General features: G+C 28.8%; 1 protein-coding gene across 1 annotated transcript; it reads left to right on the top strand.

Annotated features, from left to right (window-relative positions):
- Positions 1-3,106: 3,106 nt before the first annotated feature.
- On the top strand, positions 3,107-12,352 carry LOC100820426 (uncharacterized). Its single transcript, XM_041017540.1, has 3 exons — positions 3,107-3,457; positions 9,186-9,630; positions 11,234-12,352. Exons 1-3 carry the CDS (start codon positions 3,107-3,109, stop codon positions 12,067-12,069), a joined length of 1,632 nt encoding a protein of 543 aa, XP_040873474.1. The 3' UTR covers positions 12,070-12,352.
- Positions 12,353-24,536: the final 12,184 nt, after the last annotated feature.

The raw sequence follows: 24,536 nt of genomic DNA, 5'->3' as shown, positions 1-24,536 counted from the left end.
ATTTATATATGTAAAAAAATGTATTATTAGATCAAAATAAATTGTAATAAAATCAAAAAATACATTAGTAGATTTATGTTAATAAACATATGATTTTTGTTTACAATTTATATATGTAAACAAATTAATTAAATTAAAATTAATTATCACAAAATTTAATATCTAAATTTATATGTGCATTAAATATACATTAAAAATTTTAGTGTTACATATAACAACATTAATTATTTTATAAGATAATTGACTTATTAGCTCAGTTGGTTAGAGTGTCATATAAATAACATGAAATAAAAGTCACAGGTTTGTTTCTGCATGGTCAATTTTAAATTAATTCATAAAATATATTTTTGAAAAAATAATTTAAAAAAAAATCGGATGGACCACTTGGTTTGGTGAGTGTAGTTGGATGCAAGTAGCAATAGCCTTAAGTCGTCGCACCTAGAACAGGGGTCAGAGCCAGCCTTGTGAGGATGTTCGAGTGTAATAATCGTGGTTTCAACGTATGCATCAACAAAACATATCTAGCAACGATCAACGTCACGTGCATGTGATAACTGTGAAATATAAACTAATTTGATAGTCAATTTGGATTAATAAGTGAGTATAATTTCTTTACTTTATTATTGTTTTTTTAATGAAAATGAAGAAATTAACATCTTTGCTATTTTTTAAGCAAAATTCAAAAGAAGAAGATTTCAAGTGCTTTAGAGGAAAAATTGATGCAAAAACTAGAAGAAAAAACCTTGAAGAAAAAATGGAAGAATTGGAAAGCCCGCTTAGCGTGCAAAACAAGCCCAACGCGCATTCTCGCTCACCGCACAACACATGCTTAGCGCGAAAAAGACCCACGAAGAAGTCCAAAGACGCGCTTAGTGCGGAAGCTTGCGCTAAGCCCGAAGTCAGCATGAAAATTAACCTACCTAGTGCCTATATAAGGAGGAGGAAGCAAAAGAAAAAGACACGGAGTCTCATAACCCATGCACTGGGTCTATCCCTTAGGGAAAACCCTCTCTCTTTAGTCATCCATCATTTTCTTCCATCCACCTATATCCCCTAAAGTGTAAAAGTCTCTCATGACAATGAGAGGCTAAAACCCCCCTTAGTTAGGGCCTAACAGGCATAAAAAGCAAACAAATGTATTGTAATGCTTCATATCTATCAATGCAATCATGTGTTTTCTTTCATATTATCCTTTCTTATTTTAATTTCATATATCATCCATTCTTGCATCATCTTTAGGGGTTAGTCGCTCGAGAGACGATAATCCTTAATAGAAATACAAGCAAGGTCTTACATGCATTAGTTTTAGGGGTTATTCATTGAAAAATGGTAATGTCTACAGAACTGGGAAAGGGTATCTCAACATTGCATTTCTAGGGATAGAGTTACTTTGTTGTGTCTCTACATACATCTTTATACTTAATGTTGTTTATGATTCTATCTTTACAAAGGGATTTGGGAGAGAGAATACATAAATTAGACTTTTCATCGTGAGGGATACGGGTTGAATAAATGTGGGTAGGAAATATTCCTCAAATTGATAGAGAAAAATCTAAAATAATACATCTTAGGCAAATAAGGTAGGTTAGGTCTAACATTATCACATTCTAAGAATTTATCTTCCTTTATCTTCATCTTATATTTTTCTTTTTTTATCTTCTATTTTCTTTTATCTTTATCATCTTTTAATTCAAATATTTTATCTTTTCTATCCTATATTTTTTTCTTTAAATTTTTTATCTTTTCTTTTAAATCTTTATTTTATCTCCTATCTTTATTTATTTATTATTTTATTTCTTTATCTCTTACTTTTAAATTGGGTTTGCATCAATCCAAGTACAAATAAAGTCCTTGTGGATTCGACACTCAGAAATTTTACTACTTGTGATAAAATTGATACACTTACCAATTAGTTAACAAGTTTTTGGTGTCGTTACCAGAGACTTTGGTTTTCGTACTTGGTTGTTACAAATCCGAATTTGAGAGCAATTATTTTTTTATTTTATTTAAATTTTGTTTTATCTATTAATTTTTTAAGTTGCTTTATTTTATTTTTCAATTTTTTTTTCTTTATTCACTCTTATTTTATTCTTTTTTAAAAAAATAAAAAAATATATATTGAAGTTTTAATTTTTATTCTGTGATAACGTGCACGGTGGTTGTTTCTTTTGTGAATAGTTTACATTCCTTCTTTGTAGAACGCATCATGACAGAAAATCATCCACAGATGATGACGCTAGAGGATTACTCTAGATTTGTTATACCTCAATACTTTACCAGCATAGCCAGACCAGATGTGCAGGCAACCAACATTTCATATCCATATTCCCTCATCCAGCTGATCTAGGGGAGTTTGTTCCATGGCCTGCCGAGTGAAAATTTGTACTCATATCTGACCATATACATCAAGATCTGCAACATGATGAAGATAGCAGGAGTGCCTGAAGACGCCATCAGCCTTAACTTATTTTCTTTTTTCTTGGCCGGTGAAGCAAAAAAATGGCTTCGCTCGTTTAAGGGGAATATCCTGCGGACATGGGACGAGATGGTGGAGAAGTTCCTGAAGAAGTATTTCCTGGAGTCCAAGACCGTTGAGAGAAAGGTGGAAATCTCATCCTTTCACTAACACCCTCATGAATCGTTGAGCAAAGCCCTTGATTGCTTTCATGGGTTACTCTGGAAGACTCCTACACATGGGTTTAGCGAGCCAGTCCAGCTCAACATCTTCATTGATGGCTTGCAACCCCATTCCAAGCAGCTCCACGATGTCTCAACTGGTGGGAAGATCAAGTTAAAGACTCTAGAAGAAGCTATGGAGTTGATAGAGAATATGGCGGCCATTGATCATGTCATTCTTTGTGATCGAGCCTATATGCCTACAAAGAAAAGTCTTCTTGAGCTCACTTCTTAAGATGCTATGTTGGCTCAAAACAAGCTCCTGGCCAAGACCTTAGAGACCCTTACAACAACTCTGAGTAATCTTTCTCAACAACTGCATGCAATGCAACATTCTCCATCTTTAGTCATGCATATTGGGAGATGCAACATCTGTGGTGACACTCATGAGTCAGGCTCATGCATGGTCCAAGATAACACAACTAATTACATGGGCAGCCAGAATCATCAAGGATTCCATCAAGGAGGACCACCAGACTTTTATCAGAGAGGTAATTTTTCACAGGGCCAAGGTTGGAGATTCCATCCAGGGAATAACTTCAACCAAGGGGGTTCATCTTATCGACCTCCTAGCCAAGAGCCCAGCCTACGGGAGGAAACCACTATGCTGGAGGAATTACTAGTACAATTCATGCAGAGGACCGAGTCACATCAGATGAGTACCAATGTAGCAATCAGAAATCTGGAGGTACAGATAGGTCAACTAGCTAAGCTAGTTGTTGAAAGGCCCACTAAAACCTTTAGGGTCAATACTGAGATGAAGCCTAAAGAGGAGTGCAAGGTAATTTTCATTAGAAGAAAAGAGAAGGAAAAGAAAACTGAGGAGGATGTATGTGATGAGGAAGGAGAAAAGAAAGAAGAGAGAGAAAGAAATGAGGAGAAAACACAACAATGGGAGAAATGCTCACAAGTAGAAATTCAACAAAAAATTATTCTCCAAGTCAATACCCCTCCTCATTAACTGATTCTCAAGGAAGAAAGGCATGGAGAGCATGATAAATCTTTAAGTGTCATTTTTTCCTTGATCACCAACACTTCTCTTGCAATAATATGGAAGGTGTTTCCGGGATACATGAGTTTCATAGAGTCTCCAACTAAGAGACGAAAATGCAAAGAGGTTGTGTTTTATGTGACCTTCATGCCATCTTGAAGGCATTGGACTCGTCAAGCTAATGACGTTAAAGAAGCGCTTACTGGGAGGCAACCTATGATTTCTTACCCTATCTCTCTTTTAGTTAATTGCATTATGTGTTTTTGTTTTTTTAGGATAATTGTGTTATTTCTTTTCTTTATTTTGATTTCTTGCAATTTAATTTCAGCAATTTAATTCCAGTACTTTAATTTCAGTTATTGAATAAAAATTGCATGGTAGAGACATAATAAATTAATAATTGGCTACGACTTGTTCTGGATGAATTGATGAATGAGATATACTGTGTACTAATGAGATGATTGTGAAAATTCTAATTTTTGTGTGAGCAGACATTATTGTGAGTGATGAAGTATGAATTGAAAACACAAGAGTGAAGATGTTAGCATGTCTGAACAAAACTGATGGTATGGTAAGCCAAGTACTTCATAAATGTCCAGTGAGTTGTGCGAACCTTTGATTCTGAGAGAACGATTGTTCTAAATTTCCTGATTTTGCATGATTCTTAGATTGTTTGAGTACATACAGAATGTGGAAATGATCAAGGCCTTGTTTTGATTTTCTTATCCATTGAGCCAAATAGCCAATGTTAGTCGTTATTTACGACTAACTTTTGTATTGAATAGTGACATGAAATTAGCATCTTTTCTCTAATTTATGGTTCTTTTTGTAGGAATTGTACATATTTTCATGTAAAACTACAAATATTTCTTAAGTTGTTATTCTTTGATATTGTTACTACCAAGGGTATTCAAATCCAAAATGATCCAAAATCAAACCAAATCAATTCTTTTTGGATTTGTTTGGTTAATTTTATTCTCAAACCAATCGGTTTGGTTTGATTTGTGGTTTGTGGTTTTGAAATCAAACAAAACCACAACACTTATATTACTTAAGTGTTATGTGTTTTATGTGTATACAACTTGAGTTTCATATTTTTTGTAGTATTATGTATATAAATTTATACAATGTATATTATTTTCTTTTTCAGATAATTTTTTTATTATATGTTTGATTTAAAATTAATGAAAATTTGATAGATTTTATTATTGAAGGTTTAACATATTAATAAGTTTCTTATATTGTTATTAGAAATTTTTTAAAATGCAATTTAATTTAAAAATTGAAGAGAAAATATATAAATTTTAGTGAAACAATATTTTAATAAAAACCGCAAAAGTTGAACTGAACCAAATGCAAAATATTGATTTGGTTTGGTTTGGATTTTATTTTTAATAAAAAATGAACTATATATGTTTTTCAGTTTCGTTCAAATTATTTTTTGATGAAAAATTGAACCAAATCAAGTCATGAACACCTATTGCTACAAGAGCACATTAAATGTGTGAAAATAGATAAAAAAAATTCATATCATCATTGATATTTTTTTCCACACAATATCAATCAACTAGTGATTATAAATATATACTCACAATATAACATACATATAATATCTTTTTTATGTGTACATATAACATATAAATATATTTGCCGATAATGATAACACTAATCAATATAAATATGACAATAAATATCATAAACAATTATATTTGCTTCCTATTTAAAATTATTATTAATATATATATATATATATATATATATATATTGTATATACTCAAGAATAATACATACTATTCTAATAATATTTACCAAATGTAATTACTTGAACCAAAACATATATTACAAATAAAATATTAATAATGACATATTGCTTTATATTACATGAATCAGATGCACATATAAAAATACTATAGGCAAGATTATCATGTTAGAATATCACATAAACACTAAGATGAATTAATATACATAAATTGATATTTTAATAAATGGTAAAATTTCACATTCTTCAAGAATCAAAATTCCATTTTTTTCTTGCATTATTTTCCACTTTTAGTGAGAAAGATTCAATCTTTTTTATTCTCGTTCTTCAGGAATGAAAAGTTCTTTCTTTTTCATGTTTTGCACTATTTTTTCACTTCTGATGAGAAATAATCAAATTTTTTAGTCACATTCTTCAAAAAAAATGAAAATTCTTCCTTTTTTGTTTTTTGTATTTTTTTTCCCAATTTTGGTGATTTTTTTTTCAATTTTTTGTCTTTTGTAAGGTCTTTAGGACCATTTACAAATATATTTTTAAAATTTATTTATTTGATAATGTCTTTAAGATACATTATGTCTAAATAAATTTTAAATTTATGTAAACGATATATATATATATATATATATATATATATATATATATATATATATATATATATATATCATAGTTATGAATAATATGATTAGGGAGATAAAAATAGTCTTACCTTGAAATGTGAACTCAAAAGAAAATGATTTTGTCTTGCACAAGATCAAATTATAATATAATTCATAGACTTCAATCATTAAGATATTATTTTCTCACTTCGAGTGAGAAAAATATTCTTTTATTTTCACTTTTGTATTATTTTTTTACTTCAAGTGAAAAAAATATTTTGAAAATTTTCTTCTAATAAAGTCTTTAAGACTCTTAAATGATTAAATTCACAATTATATAAATAAAACATAAATATTTTATCAAGCTCATTGTATGAATAATGAAATTAGAGAGAAGAAAAATATAACATTAAAATATGAATTTAAAAGAATAATTTTCTTCAAATGATTTCTTTACATGATTTTTCATTGTAAGTTGAAATACCAATTGTCGATGATCCGTGAAAGAAAGACATTCATGTTGATAATGTATTAAATAAAATATAACTCAAAGTAGAAAAATAGATAAAAAAAAAGTAAAACAAAATACAAGAGTTTAGAGAAAATGAAAATTGTGTTTATTCTTTTCAATAAAAGTAGTATATTTATAAGTATAAAAGATAATTGAAAAAATTATAAAATTTAAATATAAATAAAAAATTATAAAAAAATTATAAAAATATAAACAACTATAGATAAATTATTCATGACAATTTATGATTTTTCACTACCTTTGTATCCAAGTTTCCACGAAGCACTACGATGTGCGATCAACCAAACATTTCACTATCCAAGGCTTGACCCTTCGGCACACAAAAAGAAAAAAAAAATCCCTAGCGAGCTCAAACTCTAGAGTCTAGAAACATAGCAAAGAAATCGGCGGAAAGTTGACATCCAAAGGTTGACATTTGACCAAGTAAGAGAAATCACATCTAAATCTCAATTAATTACATTTAGAAAAGATTTTAACTATCCTCATATTTGATCTAAAATTAAATAAAAATTATATTTTACTTAAACGTTAAAAAAAACGTAAAATCCCCTAAAAAAAGTAAAAATTATATTTTACTTAAACGTTAAGAAGAAATTAAAGAAAAAATATTGAGTATAATATCATCGTCCTTTCATTTGTTTCAAGTTTGTCTGAACTTTTTTATTCCTTGCCAGTAACCTACTAATTTTAATGAAAATATAACTTTATTTTTTTAAAATGTATGTACATTTTTATTTTTTTTTAACTCTCAAACTTAAAATTATTTCCAGAAAGTATCTAAAAGAATTAAGTGTAGGCACAATTAGTAATTTTATCTGCTAAGTTTAATTTAAATTTATTTTACTTTAGGAATAATAACGAGTAAGGCTTAAGTAAGATATTACAATACTCATCCTTGTGTCAACATTTAGAAAAGAATATTCATACTTAGATTTATATTTGCTTAATAGTAACATCGTATATGCATATCTTTATGCACTAAGTATTCGTACGCATACCTAGACCTATTACCCGCGTTAAAGGGCCTATGTTTAGAAGTTACATTTTGATTTTTAGAGGAGAAATAGAGAAGAACAAATATTTTAATGTTAAGTTAAGAGAGTTGTATAATATTTATAAATATATTATGCGGGTATGAAAAAGGTCGGGTCATATAATACTCATACTCACAAATTTTATAAGTAATTACTCATATCACAGCTTAACTCATTTGATGGATATATGCCTCATATATTGAGGGAGTTTTATAGGTATTCATTTACTATGGTTCTAATTGTGATCCCTACTTTAGTTCTCTAATTATTTTTTATTGATTTTTTTCTCTAAATTTAATTTTGGCTTAAATGTGTTTTTATTGATGTAAGTTAGTATTTTTTTTTATTTTGGTTCCTTGTAAGTTTATTTTTTTCAATTTTATTTTTGTAAGTTGGAATTTTTTTAATTTTAGTTTCCTGACATTTTATTTATTTATTTTTAATTCTTGTAAGTTTATATTTTTTTCAACTTTACTCCCTTTAATATTTTAATTTTTCATGTATAATCCTCATAAATTCACACTTGCAGAAATTAAAAATAATTAAAATATCTTATAAAGACTAAAGTTGAAAAAGTAAATACTTATAAAAACTAAACATAAAAAATACAAACTTACACGAATTAAAAGTGGATAAATTTTTTTATAATAATTAAAATATAAATTTATAAGAATTAAAAAGGTATTCAAATTTGTTCCAATATTTTTCTGATTAACATTTTCAACTTAACAAAGTTATCCTACATAACATATACGTGGTTAATTAAACCCAATTTGGCAATACTCCAGCAATATGGCATTGTTTAAGTGAGGGTTGCATTTCTTTTATTGTTCTTTTCACTTCTCTATTTTTCTTTTACCACACCCACCACTACAACAATTGGCTGCCCTCCTCAACTCCAATGATGAACCATATTTACACAATAATTGCATGACAAAAGAAAGCCAACAATTCACAACGCAAAAAAGCAACAAAAATATTTTTTGCTTGTGCACTTTGACCCTAAAATCATCACACGTGAGAAGGAGAAACCGAATGCCCTAGAAATTGCATGGAGGAATTATTTCTTCTCAAGATATGGTTTGAATTTGAAGAAGAAGTATTTCTTTAAATATAATATTAAGGTTTTGGGGTTTTTCAAAGGCTTTTTTTCTATCCGGGTAAGTTAACACTTTTTCATTTTTGGTTCCTATCAATTTTTTTTAGGACTTGCTAATACATATTTCTCATAAAAAAAACTAATGTTCTTTTATTTGTTAATGTTTGTTTTATTGAAAGACTTAAGTCCAAATATAACTTACATATAATTTTAAGCACATAATTTATTTAAGGCTTAAATATGTTTTTCATATTTAAAAAATATGTCATTTTCATTTTACTATTTAAAATTTCTTTTTTCATCTAATTATTTAAAAAATTTTATGTTTTATTTTAGTATTTGCTGTTAGTTTCATGCTGTGAAATGATGACGTGATAGATGGAGTGTTGTCAACAAATTTTTCACATCATTTTTTATTATTTAAATTATTTAAAAAATCCAATTCGCCCTCCTCCTCTTCTCCTTCCTCGTCTCCCTCCTCTTCTTCCTCTTTTAAAGATCCCTTCCTCCACCACAAACCCCCTTGTCTTCCTCCAAAACTACTTCCAAACCCTAAGAGCCAGCGGTGGCGGCAACCTCCAACTCGTGATCAAGTCCAGCAACCCTGGCAGAGCCTTCCACTTCCTCGGCGTCACCCACAACGACTACTTCTTCAGGTCAGGTCTTGAGGAGTTGATCCAACACCTCACCGAAAATTATCGTAATCGCTACGGCACCCCACTAGCCTCCAAGTTTGATGTCGAGGGCTTGGGACTTAGAAAAGTTGTATCGTTTTCGTTTCCACAGGTTGCGACTATGTGCAAGGAGCGACTACATGAGATCGTGAATGAAGAAATGGACCACGCGCATGAGAATTTGGAGTGGAAACTGACGATGAAGAACGAATTCGCTCGCATGGACGATAAGGTTCACTGCCTAAGCCAGAGCAACCAGACCTTCACCTGTAGGTGTGACTTCAAACTCCTCACTGTAATGCCGTCATCGCCATCGTCACACCAGACAAACTCTTTGTCTCCAACTGCAACAGCTCCCACATCTTACTCTACCATAATGGCACCACCATCCCTCTCTCCTCCGATCACAAGGTCTTTCTCCTTTCTACTTCCAATTTGCCTTCATTTCATTTCTTGTGAAAAAAAAGTTTTTCTAATGTAATTATTTTTTGATTCGTTATATGCAACCAGATTAACCCGACGAATTGCTCCAAGTCCAATCCAAGGGAAGAGGAAAAATTGGATTTTTTTAAATAATTTAAATAATAAAAAATGATGTGAAAAATTTAATGATGTATTAGTGATTAGGTGTTGATGAAGTGAGACTTCGTCTGTTATATTATCACTTCACAGAATAAGACTAACTACAGATACTAAAGTGAAACATAAGAAAATGTTGGATACTTAGACAAAAAATAAATAAATTTTAGGTAATAAAGTGAAAATAACATATTTTTCAAGTAAGAAGAACATATTTAAGTCTTTATTTAAAGATAATTTTTAGGTTAGATTGAAATTTTGGTTTCCTATTTTTTCACATAATTTTAGCCTTTACATTTTTAAAAATCTATAATTTTAATCCGATTTTTAAATTTTCATTTTCTTACATTTTAATTATTAAAGGTTAATTTTTTTTATCTCATTATAATACTGATATATCATTAGTTAAATGTTAGGTAAACCGATCAACACACATAAAATTAAAAATTAAAAATTGAATCAAAATTATAAATTTTATAAAATATGAAAACTAAAATCATGGATGAATAAAAAAATTAAAGAGAACAAAAATTACAATTTAAGTTAATTTTTATCTACTTAAAAGGTCTTATTACAAGCGATGAAAATCACACGTCTCCAACGTTGTTCCCCAATAAAAACAAACATGACACATATATTAAAAAAAATCCACCTCATCTTTAATTAAAATCCATAGATAGATTTTGCAGGAAAAAAAACTGCTTGTAATTCACTGCATTTTCAAATAATTTACCAATAAATTATTGACTTGAAATATATTTTATATTTAAAAAGGTGAAAAAGTATTTAATATTTAATATTTTATGAAAATTCAAAATCATGTACTAATTGTCATCTTATTTTTATTAATTAAAAAAACAAGATACCGAAATAAGAAGAAGAATAAGAAGCAGCAGAAGAAATATATAAAATCCCTAGCGTTGAAAGTGAATATTCAAGATTTGGAATAATAATAGTAATACGGACAAAGTTTGACCTCCGTAGAGGTCCAGTTGTACCCTCCCAGCTATTTATTTTATCCAGCCAGCTGCGGTCTAAGGAACAGGTCAAAACTCAAAACCCAAATTCTCTCTCTCTCTCTCAGATGCTTTGTGTTTCTCAATCACATATCATAACATTACTTTTTCCAAATCCGACGTGACATTTTCTTTTTCTCTATCTGACCGTTCAAATGAATCCACGTCACACACAATATCCTATCTGTAATCCTCATTAAATACACCCACGTGATCAAAAAGTCCAAAACCATTAACCCTCTCAGCCACTCACTCCGTGTGTGAACGGTGTGCACAGCTGGACCTTACCTGCCACGTCACCCCCAAACCGTATATAAACACTCTCCAGTTCGAAAATTAAACTTCAACGCGCCAAACACAAAGCAAACACCTCCAACTACAAACAAACACACTTCACAACTTTGCTTTTTCTCTCTTTCAATGTCCTCTTCTTCCTTCTCCCCCGCCACTCTCACCACCGAGCAGGAGCTTTCCGTCATCGTTGCCGCCCTTACCAACGTCGTCGCCGGCTCCACCTCCGCCTCCAGCTCCTTCTCCCTCCCCGAATTCCGCCTTCCACAGACCTCTGATCCTCTCGCCGCCGCCTGCCTAATGCCGCCGCCGCCGCCGCCGAGCATGGACACTTGTCGCGAGTGCAACATCGCAGGATGCCTGGGATGCAACTTTTTCCCGGAGGAGAAAAAGAAGCAGAAGAGGGCCAAGAAGAAGTACAGAGGCGTGAGGCAGAGGCCCTGGGGAAAGTGGGCCGCGGAGATTCGTGACCCTCGTCGTGCTGCCCGGGTCTGGCTCGGCACGTTCGGAACCGCCGAGGATGCCGCCCGGGCCTACGACAAGGCCGCGATTGAGTTCCGCGGCCCACGGGCCAAGCTCAATTTCCCCTTGGTGGACGAGTCGCTCACTTTGCAGCAGAGCGAGCCAGAGAGGGTTCAAACAGAAGAAGAGCAAATAAAGACAGAGAATCTCAATCAAGGTATGGAAATGGATTCATTCGGGAACAAGGATACCGAATTCTGGGACAGGATTAACGAAGCTGATTTTCATCAGCTCATGATGATGATGGATTTTGCTGGAGATTCTTCCGACTCTGCCACTGGGAACGCTCTTAGTTCTTGAAATATTCAATGAAGCAAAATAATTAGTTTTTGATAGTGTGTGTGTTTAAAAATTGTACAACTCGACCAAACGTATTTGTTAAATTAGCATTTAGCTAGCTCCACTACACTGCATTTCTGTAATATCTTTCTTCCGCTAGGTTTTTTCGGGAGGAAGCTGCTGCATAGTACAAATCAAGAGTTTTAATGTTTCATTTCACCACCCCAAGAGTAAGCTCTGTATAAAGATTGGCGTATTATTATTATTATTTTTTTATAGCAATAATAGCTAGTTTTAAGAGCAAGTTATCACTAGTCACTTTCAATTTGTACAGTTTTAGTATGATTTAGGATATTAAGCTTGACTTGAATTGGTCAAATTTTAATTTAAAAAAGAACAAAATTGTCTTTATTATGTTAGTATTTTTTTTTTTTTGGTTAAGTAAGGCCTGGTTTAGATTCTAATAACTGATGTTGGGTACATTGGAGCAAAGTTAGTTAATTGTTGACTTGGTGTTGAGAAAAATCTGGGGGCACAAGTTTGAAGTGGACCCCACAGGGTATATCACCTGAGGATGTAGATGTCGTGTGTTGCGCACTAAGACAGTGATTCTCTTACCAAGTCCTAAAGAAAATTTACGAGGTAGGGTTGCTTAGTGTCAACGATGATTGCCTTTTCATTTTGTCATGTTTTCAATGTGCTAAATTCTTCACACGTGCTGGATTAGAATTAGGAATGGGATAGGGTAGGAAATAGGGATTGAAATAAAAAAAGGGGTATGAAGCCAAATAGAGAAAGATTAGAATTAGAATAAAACGTTTGATTCCTTCCCAGTAAGAAAAGCTATTGACGTGTGAACATGTAAAAGGAGGTTAGTTAGCTGGGGTGGGTGGGGTCTGGAACTTGGGTTAACTGATTTTTTTATTCTTTTCTTTCGTTGATCTTATCTAATCTAACTGTTTAATTTCTTTAAAAAAGATAATTACATTTGTGGTCAAATACCACTGCTTAAATACTCGCTTCTAACACATCACGACATGACATACTCACCGACGCAAACATCTTTTTGAGCTTGATAAAAATGTTTAACAGAGTGATGATAAAAGTGTATTTTAATATATTATATATTTTATTTACATTATATATTTTTTATATTTTTCAAATTAAAAAAAACGCAATAATTTTTTATTTGATTGGAAAGAAAGTTAAATAGAAATGAGAAAAAAAGTTTATTTCTTTCTTTCTTCTATTTTTTAATTATATTTATAAAGAAAAATAACAATAAACTTTTTTTTATTTGATTGGAAAAAAAGTTAAATAAAAATGAGAAAAAAGTAATTATTTTTTTCTTTCTTCTATTTGTTTTCCTTCAATTCAAATTTCAAACTTTTTTCTTGTCTCTTATTTTAAATTTCTTCCACCTAATTAAATGAAACCTAAGTGTTAATTGTAATTTGGTGTCCACCAAAATTTTCCTTATTAAATATTTATGGAGAACTGATATGTAACTTTATCATCTATAAAAATGTAAGTAATTATAGTATTTTTTTAAAGATGCAAATTAAAGAAGCAAATTGTCCACGATTTAAATGTATAAATAATATTTCACCTTATATATTAATTTTAGCTTAGTATTAAATAAAAAGTTGTTTTAAATAATATTTCCATATAAATCATACTAAACATATGGCTCACGCTAAGTATATCATATGATATTTTATTGATTAAAGGGCCCAAAGGCCAAGAAAATTAACGATATGCAATGGCTGCAGAATCAGCCGCTAAGGGTAGAGACAAAAAAGTAGGAGGGAAATCATTTTATTTTCTTAGTAGGGCCGTGAGTAGCTATCGGTAGAGGAATTATCCTCCTTGCAAATGTGATTCGAAGAAATGTAAAGTGCTTCTTAGCTCATTACAAAGAGTTTTTTTTTTTATTTTATTTATATAGCTTAACCCCATGCGTCCCCCTAGTCTCTTGAAATTTTATTTTAAGCATTTCAATTTAATTTTCGTTTTTAACATGTTAAAATCCAATATTAGGACAAGTGGTAAAGCAAAACTCAAACCAAAAAACGATAAATAAAAAAATCTTTTATCCTGCCCCTCTTGACATAAAAAAAATAGTATTCCTGTCTAGTGCAAAGATCACATATTAAAAAAAAACTAATATTGTTATAAAAAAATTAAATCTCTTACAAAATATTTTATTATTCCTATTATTTATTAGATAAAAAAATTGTTCAAATTTTTAAAGTTTTCAAAATATTAAATTTGTTTACTTTTTACTTAGTATTTTTTAAATAAACTATGAAATAAATCTATAGGAGAATATGGCATACTAAACAATAAATATAATGACATATGATACTAGCTAAATACTATTAAAAAAGATCCACTGAGACAAGTTAATGAAAAATAAATCTGTCCCATTTAAGGATAGTAGTTTTTTTTTAGATTGATAATTATTAGATGAAATTTCATTGACATTTTAGGTTTCTTTATATTGTTCGTTTTTTTTATGCTGTTCGTGATTCCTTTTCTTTTTTAACATTTACACAGGTACGTTCCTTATAAAGTACATTGTACAATGTGTTTTTGAATAGTGGGATTAGTATAATATATAGAAAGTGTCAAGCATAATATATTTCCAACAATTAAAGGCTTACAGTGGATGAGGCATAAAAAAATGTTTAATTTTAAAATAATTATTTTAAAATAATTTAAATGATGATTTGTAATTAAATGATTGTGTAAATTTTTTATAATACTAGGATATAATTTTTTTTTCTCAAAGAAGAAGAAGAAGAAAGATATTAGTATAATTAAAAAAAAAACCAAAAAAATCTCAATACAGTATAATATACTCTTCTTTTATAAAGCTGATGATTTAACATTACTTGATTTAATAGGTGCTTGAGTTATTATAAATTTTTTAATGTTATTTTTTATTTTCACGAATAAAAAAATACTCTTCTCCTCATTATTATTTAAAATTATTTTTTAAGGAATTATTATTTTATTTTAAATAAAAAATTATTATTTTAAATTCTATTAACGCTCAAATTTAGAAGTTTATAAAATTTGTTAATAGTTAGTTGTTAAATAAATGTCAAATTTGCTGAAACCGATGGTTTTATTATGGATTTACTTTACGGTTTTGACGCTACTTTGACGTCCACGGAAAGGACGCAGCTTCAACTATCCGTCCGAGTTGTGACTTGTGATTAGTTGTCACTTGTCTTATTATTACACCTCAGTCATTACGTCATCGTTTCACCAAAAAACAAAGATATCATTACGTCATGCTCAATCAGCAGCACTATGTATATATGGAAAGTTGACAAATGACAACGGAATATCGCCTCCATCTTCCTATGGATATGCTTTCTTTAGGAAATAAATTCGAAGGAAAAAGATCGAAACCCAAAGAAAAGGACAAATAAACGTGTTGATTTATTAAATTTAGGGTTTATTATGTATTTGGTCTCGTTGAATTTTTATTTTTAATTTCTAAACTTTTATTCTAATAATGATTTTAGTCCCTTCGGTTAAATACAACCGTTGAAGGATAACAAAATACTAATTTTATTGTTATATTATTATGCTTTGTGATAATATCAGTTCTGACGGTTAAAAATTGAAAAAAAAAACTTTTAGTGATTTATCTTTTTAGGTTAAGTGATTTCTGACTACAATGACAAAAAGGTCGGCGACAATTGCAACGACACAAGCTTAAGGTAGTTCACTAGAATGTCTCCATGTGTCTTATCCAATGCACATCACACGGAGGAGTAGCCCCACTCCCTTTGGGTCCGTTCTTCGTCCTCGACAACAATCATCATCATGTTGATCGCGCCATCTACTGTGCCAATAAGGCTGACCCCAACCTCATCTTCATTGAAGGTCACAACAACGCCCTCCTCCATGAGAAGATGGTCAAGGTTTCTTTCTCCAATTTCACCGTCGTCGATGATGCCAAGCTTGTCCTCTTGCTTTGTTAATTTTGTTAATTCATAATTTGGGGCTTTCTTTTTGTCGATGTTTTGTGTGAATGATTTTGTCTGATGTTCTTTGAATGTGAATGAATTGAACACCTAGAGATTTTGAATTTTGAGGTTTTATAATTGAGCAATTTCTAACGCCTTGGCGGCCAAAAATCATTTAATCCGGAAAAGAAATTTAGCATAAGCAATTTTTGGCCATTTTTAAGCGGCAGAAATAACATCGCCACAGAATGTAATAATATAATAATAAAATTAGTGTCAGATCATTATGTAAGAGTTATATTTGACCTAGGGACAAAAATCATTAACAAAATAAAAGTTTAAGGATTAAGACTTATTAAAATTTAGTTTGGGGACTAAAAGTTAAATATGTAAAGTGCCTAATAACAAATTAATATGTATGATAGTTGTTAACTTTTATAATAACTATTTAAATAATACACTAATGATCATTTCTAATTAGTTCGCATTGAAAAAAAATTTACATTAATAATGAATGACTATTAAATTGTATATAAAATATTAGAGCAAATTATATTTGTATCTCTTTTATTTTTTTCTCAAATTGTATTTGACATTTCTATCTTATTTTACATTATTTTCACCCCTTTCTGTTAACCTTGTTAACGAATGTAAATTGAAATATGTGAGTAAATGAAAATTTTCTAATATCTTTGTTAAATACTCAATAACAAATTAACAATTGATCATGTGAATGGACATTTCTTAAGATAATAATAATTTTTCATTTAATATTTGACTCTTACTTCATTATAACTGACACTTGAAGAAGATGCAGCTCTTGATTGAGACATTATATAAAACACCTAGTCATCAAAAATAAATATTTCAAATAAAGGAATTAAAATCACAAATGCAAGAGTACAACACTAAAATTTGAAGCAAATGATTATATTCAATCAATAGGCATTGCTGCGAACATGTCCAACAAAAACACAACAACCAAATAACCCAACACGTACAAAAAAATTGAACTAAAAAAAAAAATAAGAAAGGGTGTTAACACATGTGTACCAACAATGTGGGCTCACATCCAACAACAAGCCGAGTTCACGTCTAGTTAGAGAAAAAAGAAAAAAAAAGTGTTAAAATATTTTCGGGTTAAAAATTGTGTCATGTCTTTTATAGAGTTAAGAAGAAGGAGATGAAAGTATTTTAGACATAAATTTTCATTAAAAGTCATGTGACCACTATATCCCTATTTTCTGTTAAATTATTAAACAGTGTTTAGGATGAAAGAGATTTGAGTGTAATATAAGCTAAACAACCAAAGGATTTTTTATAGGGTGCAAAAAAGGAGGAGTGTCAGATGCAATTTATTCAAAATATTATAAATAATACTAACAAAATAAAGAGATATGAAAAAAAATTGTCTTTTTACCTATAATTTTTTTTACATAAGTAGGGAACTGGATGGATTGTTTTTCTATGCATTATTATAAAAAAAAAGTTTTCTACATTGGTTATTTGACATTTTTCATAGTGGTTTTCAACCGTCTTTAAAGTTGTTGTCATAGTAAATGTTGACTTTCAATGATGATTTTCAAACTGTTTTAGAAACTTGGTTTCTACATCGGTTTGTGTAAAAATAATCTTAAATTTTTTTTTAAATTAAAAAATTGAAGATTCAAAGACAATTTTTCCAAAAACCGTTTTAGAAAGTGTAATTTTTAACATGATTATTTTAAAAATCGTCTTAGAAAGTCTACTTTCTAAGACGATTTTTAGGAAAATCGTCTTAGAAAGTCTACTTTCTAAGACGATTTTTAGGAAAATCGTTTACTTTCTAAGATAATTTTTTAAAAATCATCTTAAATATATATATTTTAAGACAAATTTTTTTAAACTGATTTTTTTATTTTTTAATGTTTATTCTTGGAAAAGATCCTGTGAGAATAAGTGAGTAAACAACTAAAAATACTTGACTTTCAAAGACAATTTTCCAAAATCTTCTTTGAATTAGTGCTTTCAATGGTGGTTCTTTGTTCTCCAAAGAACTATCTTCCATTTCCTGTTTGAACATCATTTTTTAAAAAATCATTGTTGTAATTTTATTGATATTTACAAAAAATACCACTGAATTTTTAGTGACGACGATTTTATCAAAATCGTCTTCAAATCATCGTTATTGAAGCTTATTTTTTTAATAGTGATAGTAGGTTGTACATGTTTCTCTCATTTCACCTTTTCTTTTTATTGAATAAAATTATAAAAAAAATATTATTAAATGATTTTAATATATTTTTAATCTTTTAAATTTGAGATTTTTAGTTTTGATTTCTTAATTTAAAGTCTTGTCCTTTTAGTCCCTCAAATTCACAAAATATCATTTTTAATCCTCAATTTCACTTAGGGGGCTAAAGAGACTAAAAATTCCTCTTTTAAATTTCCTATAATTACCTTTTTGGAAGACTTAAAATAGTATTTTACAAATTCAAGAGATTAAAAAAAATCTTTTTTAACTGAGGACCAAAATTAAAAATATCTCAAACTTGAAAAACTAAAATCATATTTAAGCTTTAACTCTCATGTTTTCATTTTCTTTTTTTCATTCCTAATAAATCAAAACATATTAAGAATGCCAAAATGAGTTCATTTCGAACATATCAACCTATACAATCCGTCTAAATGAGTGGAGTTAAGTTATATGACTAACCTCCGTTTTGCCCATTAACTAGCAAAATTAACAAAGTAACATTTGTTAATAAAAGAAACTTGGTGGGTTAGGTTGTATATATAGAAACCTTAGTTCATTTATAAAAAAAATTCTAAAATTGAAATATTTGAATAGTTTATTATACTACCACTATTCCAATATGATCTATTTATGCTTGATTTATTGTTGATGTATATAGTAATCGTTTTTTTTATATTTTTATTTGTTTAGCAATATTAATCTATGAGTTGTCTTTTTTAAATATCTTATTATTATTATTATAATTGATGGGCCAACCCAACATGTAGCTCACTAGTTAGAATTGGATTGAGTTGAGATTTTCAACCAAAAGACAAAATGAGTTTAACTCACCCCAACTCATTTTTTGGCACCTTAAGTTTAATTTACTTAGTTTAACATCTCTAACAAATATTTTTTTTAAAAATACATCTCTAACAAATAAAATCTATATTCACACTTGCCATTCATAACTTTAAAATATAACATACAAGAAATATATTAAATTAAATAAGGGGGATAGGGCTGGATGTAAAAAAAGAGAGAATGAATTTAATGGTTAATATATTAAACTTCATTGATAACTAGACAAGTCATAGTTATTAATGTTTATATAAAATGTAAATTAGAGCAAAAAAGAAAAAGAAAAGACCTACAATTGTCATGAAAAATTAAACTCAATGATACTTTTTAGAGTCAAAATCATCAATACTTAGCTCTATAATAGAAAGACTAGTAATGTCATTTTCAACCTAAGCAATTAAGATATCTATAAGAAATTTAGAGCACCTACAATGGGACAAACTCACATAAGTTTCTCCAGTATATTTTTAATAAGATTTCACACTTTTTAATAATGTCATGTTATATTTTGAACTTTTATAATTTTTTATCGTATTTTTGTACAAGCTTGACCCATTTTGTTTTTTGGAAGAGAACCAATTATTAGTAGTAGCAACTCTCAAGACTCACAAAATGACAAAAACACTCTCTAATGGGATGAAGTTTTTATTTGAATTTCTTTTACTGTCAATAGAACACTCCTTGCTGAAGTTGCTTCTGTATCTTATTTTTATTGGAATACAAATGTGAAAGTAATGTCCCATATCAGGATAAGAAGATTAAACATTATATAAATAAAAGAAAGATCAACCTCAACCTTAATGTTAACCTTAAGATTTTGTGTTGAGATATGTTATTATTTAGAAATTTTTGTAAATAAACCATAAATATTCTTATCGAAGATAATTCTATTTGAGTCAAATAAGACTATAATAAATGATAAAATTTTTCCTATAAATACATCTTAAAATTTTTGACGATCAAAAGCATATATCATCTTAGTTGTAATCTTAAAAGAATACTTTCTTATCAATGAAATCATCATATCGTCTCTTTAAAACTCCAAATATCATTACTGTTATATTATATACCTATTCTAATTTCTAAGGAAATCATTTTTACTCAATAAAATTATTAGACTAAAAAAGGGAAATAATGAATAGTTTCTAGTCCATTTTCTTGTTTCGATTATTTTGGGTCTATTAAATAATGGACATATTATGATCAAAGACAGACGGAAAACAACGTCCAATGCAGATGCAGCATGACAATTGTGCAAAAATATAACTGACGTATATACATTTAAGCATTTTTATTATTATTATAAAGAAGACAAAATTTATTTTGGGGAGGCCAAGCCCCCTCCCCTCAATTGTACACAAGCAGACACTCTTATAGTAGATCGGCCCTATAAATTAAAATTTGGTTTTAAGAGTTAATATTTATTTTCTAGTAATTCAAAAAATTGACGTAATAATATAAGATTTTTTGTTTAATTCTTATTGTATGTAAAAAAAATTTGAGCCAACAATAATTATGTATTACAAGTCAGATTGATCTCTCACCCAATAAATTAAGAAATACTCATGATCTTTGACCTAAGAAAAAAAAAATTAACTAATTATGTAAACGAAAGTTAAAGCCTTAATATATTATGACTCAAGTATTAAGTTAGCTTAAGTTAATTTGAATCCCTTAAACTAAAATTTCAATAGACTTGGAAGAATGGGGTTAAGCAACAAATAATAATAATAATAATAAACAGCACTCTTTGTGATGAGAGGATCACGTTATAAATGTGGCGTGCATAATATGTTCCGTACGATTTCATTAAAAAGTAATTTTTTATTTAAATAAAATGTATAAAGAGCTATATATTTTATGCAGAGTATAGCTCATAATATCGAAGAATGAAATTGTATTGAAAACCAAGTGATCGGGGACACAGTAGTATTTGAATTCGATTTTTAAATTTTTTTTTTTTTATCTGACTTTATTCATCTTCAATTAAATTCTCAGTTAGTTAGGGGTCTCTTTTCTTTCATGAACCGAATGATTAAGAAACAAAAATTACATCGAAAATTCTCTCAAATTTTTTATATGATATCAAGTCCACAAACTTAGACCAAAATGATTTTTGCACTGAATAGGTCAGGTCTTTGTGTATTAGAAAGGTCAAATTATAATTTTGGTTCTTTATAATTTTAATATGTGATTTTTGTCTCTTATTTTTAAATCAAGAAATTTAATCTTCCTATTTTTTAGAATAAGTAATTTTGATCGTTCTTCCTATAATTTTAATCGTTCAAAGTTAAATATTAATTTTGATGTGACATATTGATGTTAAGATAATATTTATGTGATAAGTGATTAAATAAAATAAAAAATAAAAAAAAGATTTTGGTAGAAGTCAAATTCATTATTCATGGCCTTTTATTTCAAGACGAAATAACAAATCACTACGACCCTTATTTTATTGAATTAGTTTTATAATCACTATTTTACATACATTAGTCAAAAAATGTTATTTTTTTATTTATAAAAATTTATAAATGAAAATAAAATATTTAATATTTAAATATATTTAATATTTACTTTTTTAAGTCTTTATTTTATTATCAAATTTTATTCTTAATGAAATTAATAAATTATCATATATATAAAAATTTGTTCTTATTTTATTATAATTTCTTAAAAAAATTACATAAACTAATATGTAGATTATTTAAAAAAATTATTTTATGTAATTTATACAAATTATGTAAATTTAATATAATATTTAAATAGTCTAAAAAGTTAAAAAATAAAAATTATTAGTTTTATAATTCAAATAAAAACTTGTATTATTTATATATAAAAATAAATTTACACAATTTTTATAAATTGCATAAAATAATTTATATAAATAATTTATAAAAACATGTAAACTATTCAAAATAAAAATATATAAAATGATATAAAATAAAATTAAAAATGATTTATGTATTAAATTTTTTTAATTTATAAATTTTTATAATTAAAAAAAATTAACAATTGTTGGCTAAAGATACATACAAAATAGTGTTTATAAAATTAAATAAATGTGTTATTTGTTATTATCTTATCTTTAACTAAAAGGTTAAGAGTGTGACCGTTTACACAAAGGTCATATCAGTATTAATATGTTATATTAAAGTCAATGTTTGACTTCCAATGATTAATTGATGGAAGAACCAAAATAATTTATTATAAAAAATAAGAGATTAAATGTCTTAATTGATGGAAGAAATCAAAATTACAATTTATTTTATTAGAAAAGAGTATTCATGTAAAAAAAAGAGATGGGGCTATTTGCTAAGCACCACAAATTCTATAATGGAAATAATTAGAGCATTGCTTTTACCACATTCAGTTTTGCTAAGTGGACCCCCACCTTCTAATGATTCTTTTTTTACCAAAATGCCACTGACAAAAAATACATGTTGCTGGTAAAAATACACAATAAAACGTATTTTTATTATACATATTTAATTTATACTCCCTAATACACAACAAAAATACATTTTTGTTTTTGTATTAATTCGAAATACACAATAGACCTAATTAAAATATACTAGTTCAAAGACCTGATATAATAAAATAGTTTAGGACCTAATTAAAAATTATCAAATTTATAATAGTTAAAATTTGTTTTTAAAAATTAAAAATAGATAAATTGTGACCAATTCTTTTTTATTTTTAATATTTTTGTGGTAATATAATATAATATAAAATGTCAGCATATTAGTTATTTAATTAGTTTTATTTTTAATTTAATTTTAGTCATGATTTATATATTCAATATTTAAAGTGAGACATTATTACTTTATGAACATTTCAAAACTGTGTAAGCGCTTGTTAACACAAATAACTTTCTGAATTTTAAACACTTATATTAAGAATTTATTAAAAAATCTCAATTAAGTTATTTTTCCCCCAAAATTTTATTTAAAAATTCAATAAAACTATATTATTATAGTAGACTATCCACAGTTCCACACTATTAGAAACTGGCGCGCAAGAAAACAATAACTTTTCTCCTCTTACAAAAGCTTATTTTAATAATCTAAACATAAAGAATATTATTTATAAAAAGGCTTAATTGGACATTAGGTCCTTCTATTTTCGCAATTCCAGAATTTTGGTCCCCTATTAATTATTGAGGCATTTCATCCTTCTATTATGAAAAATTTGAGGATTTGGGTGCAACTATTAACTCCCATGTGTTAAAATTGACGTTGACTGAGTTGCACTAAGCATTGAGATAAAAAGTCGATAACCATCAATTTTATACTCTTCAAGAGGATTTCTATGGCCAAAGCTCCTAATGTTAACTTGCCACAACTCTGATATAAGCTTTTAGTTGTTAAGAAAGCCAAAAAGATTCATGAGAGCAAAAGGAAAAATTGCCGCAGAGCTGAGCCTATTCATGTTTACAAGATGGTCTCTCCATAAACAATCAAGAGTTTGCAAAAGAACAACTCTGTATAATTCAATGAGCCAAAATAGAGAAACTGAAAATTCCCTAGCAATTATAATTCAATGAGCCAAAAAAGATAATAGAAAACAAGAATCTCCTTAAGCATATGTTTGGTAATTGGTATCAATGCAAAAATTAATTAATTATCATTTGGACAAATACATCAAAGGTTCTCCAAATTAGCAAATGAAGGAGTACCATGTTCATGCATGACTAACTATATTTAGAACTGCTGGGAAAACACCCCCTCAGACATAACAAGATCAAAGATGGAAATTACATTTACAATTGTTGAGGATGAACCTCCGCGGGGCATGCATGGGGTTTAGGGGGAAGGGTGCTTCCGTTCGGCGAGCTCCTTAAGGAGGCACTAGGGACTGTTCTTGGGAAGTTCCTGAGGTGGGTCTATGGTAATCTCGGGAATGTGAGATTACCGTAACTTTAAGTATGGGATTGATTGGGTTGGGAAGAAGGGATTCGGGTTCCATAAGGATTGGGGAGAAGGGATTCAGGTTCCATAATGGTTGGGAGAAGTAAGAATCAACAATGGCTGAGATTAATGAATTAAGGTTTCAACAATGGAGGGTCCTTGGAACACACATTCAGCAAGAGAAAATGACGAATCGGAGAAAGAGGTAAAAGAGGGATGAAAATAGTAATTTAGTTAAATAATATTTGCAGGTCAACGTCCTTCATCTGACAATCAACACTAGGGAGTACAAATCCTCAATTTCTCAAAATAAGAGAATCAAATGTTTCAATAAATTAATAGGGAACCAAATGTGCAATTTAGTCTTATAAAAACTAAAATAAATAAACTCCTTATGTCAGTAACACTTCCTTAAATGCACAATACTATACTGAATCAACCATAATCCTTTTATTACGATCAAAAGAAAAGAAGAAAAAAAGAATAAAGTAAAAACTATAACGGTGGAATTGCCTCTTC

Source organism: Glycine max, chromosome 7, assembly GCF_000004515.6.
Source record: "Glycine max cultivar Williams 82 chromosome 7, Glycine_max_v4.0, whole genome shotgun sequence".
Taxonomy (NCBI): Eukaryota; Viridiplantae; Streptophyta; class Magnoliopsida; order Fabales; family Fabaceae; genus Glycine; species Glycine max.
Note: the sequence above shows the minus strand (reverse complement) of the source record. Positions and strands in the feature narration are given on the sequence as shown.

Coding starts and splice junctions, on each gene's coding strand:
- LOC100820426 (XM_041017540.1), top strand. CDS start 3,107: ATGGGCAGCCAGAATCATCAAGGATTCCATCAAGGAGGACCACCAGAC. Junction 3,458..9,185: donor AGCCTAAAGAGGAGTGCAAG/GTAATTTTCATT, acceptor CCTCTTTTAAAG/ATCCCTTCCTCCACCACAAA. Junction 9,631..11,233: donor GAGCAACCAGACCTTCACCT/GTAGGTGTGACT, acceptor CGGTGTGCACAG/CTGGACCTTACCTGCCACGT.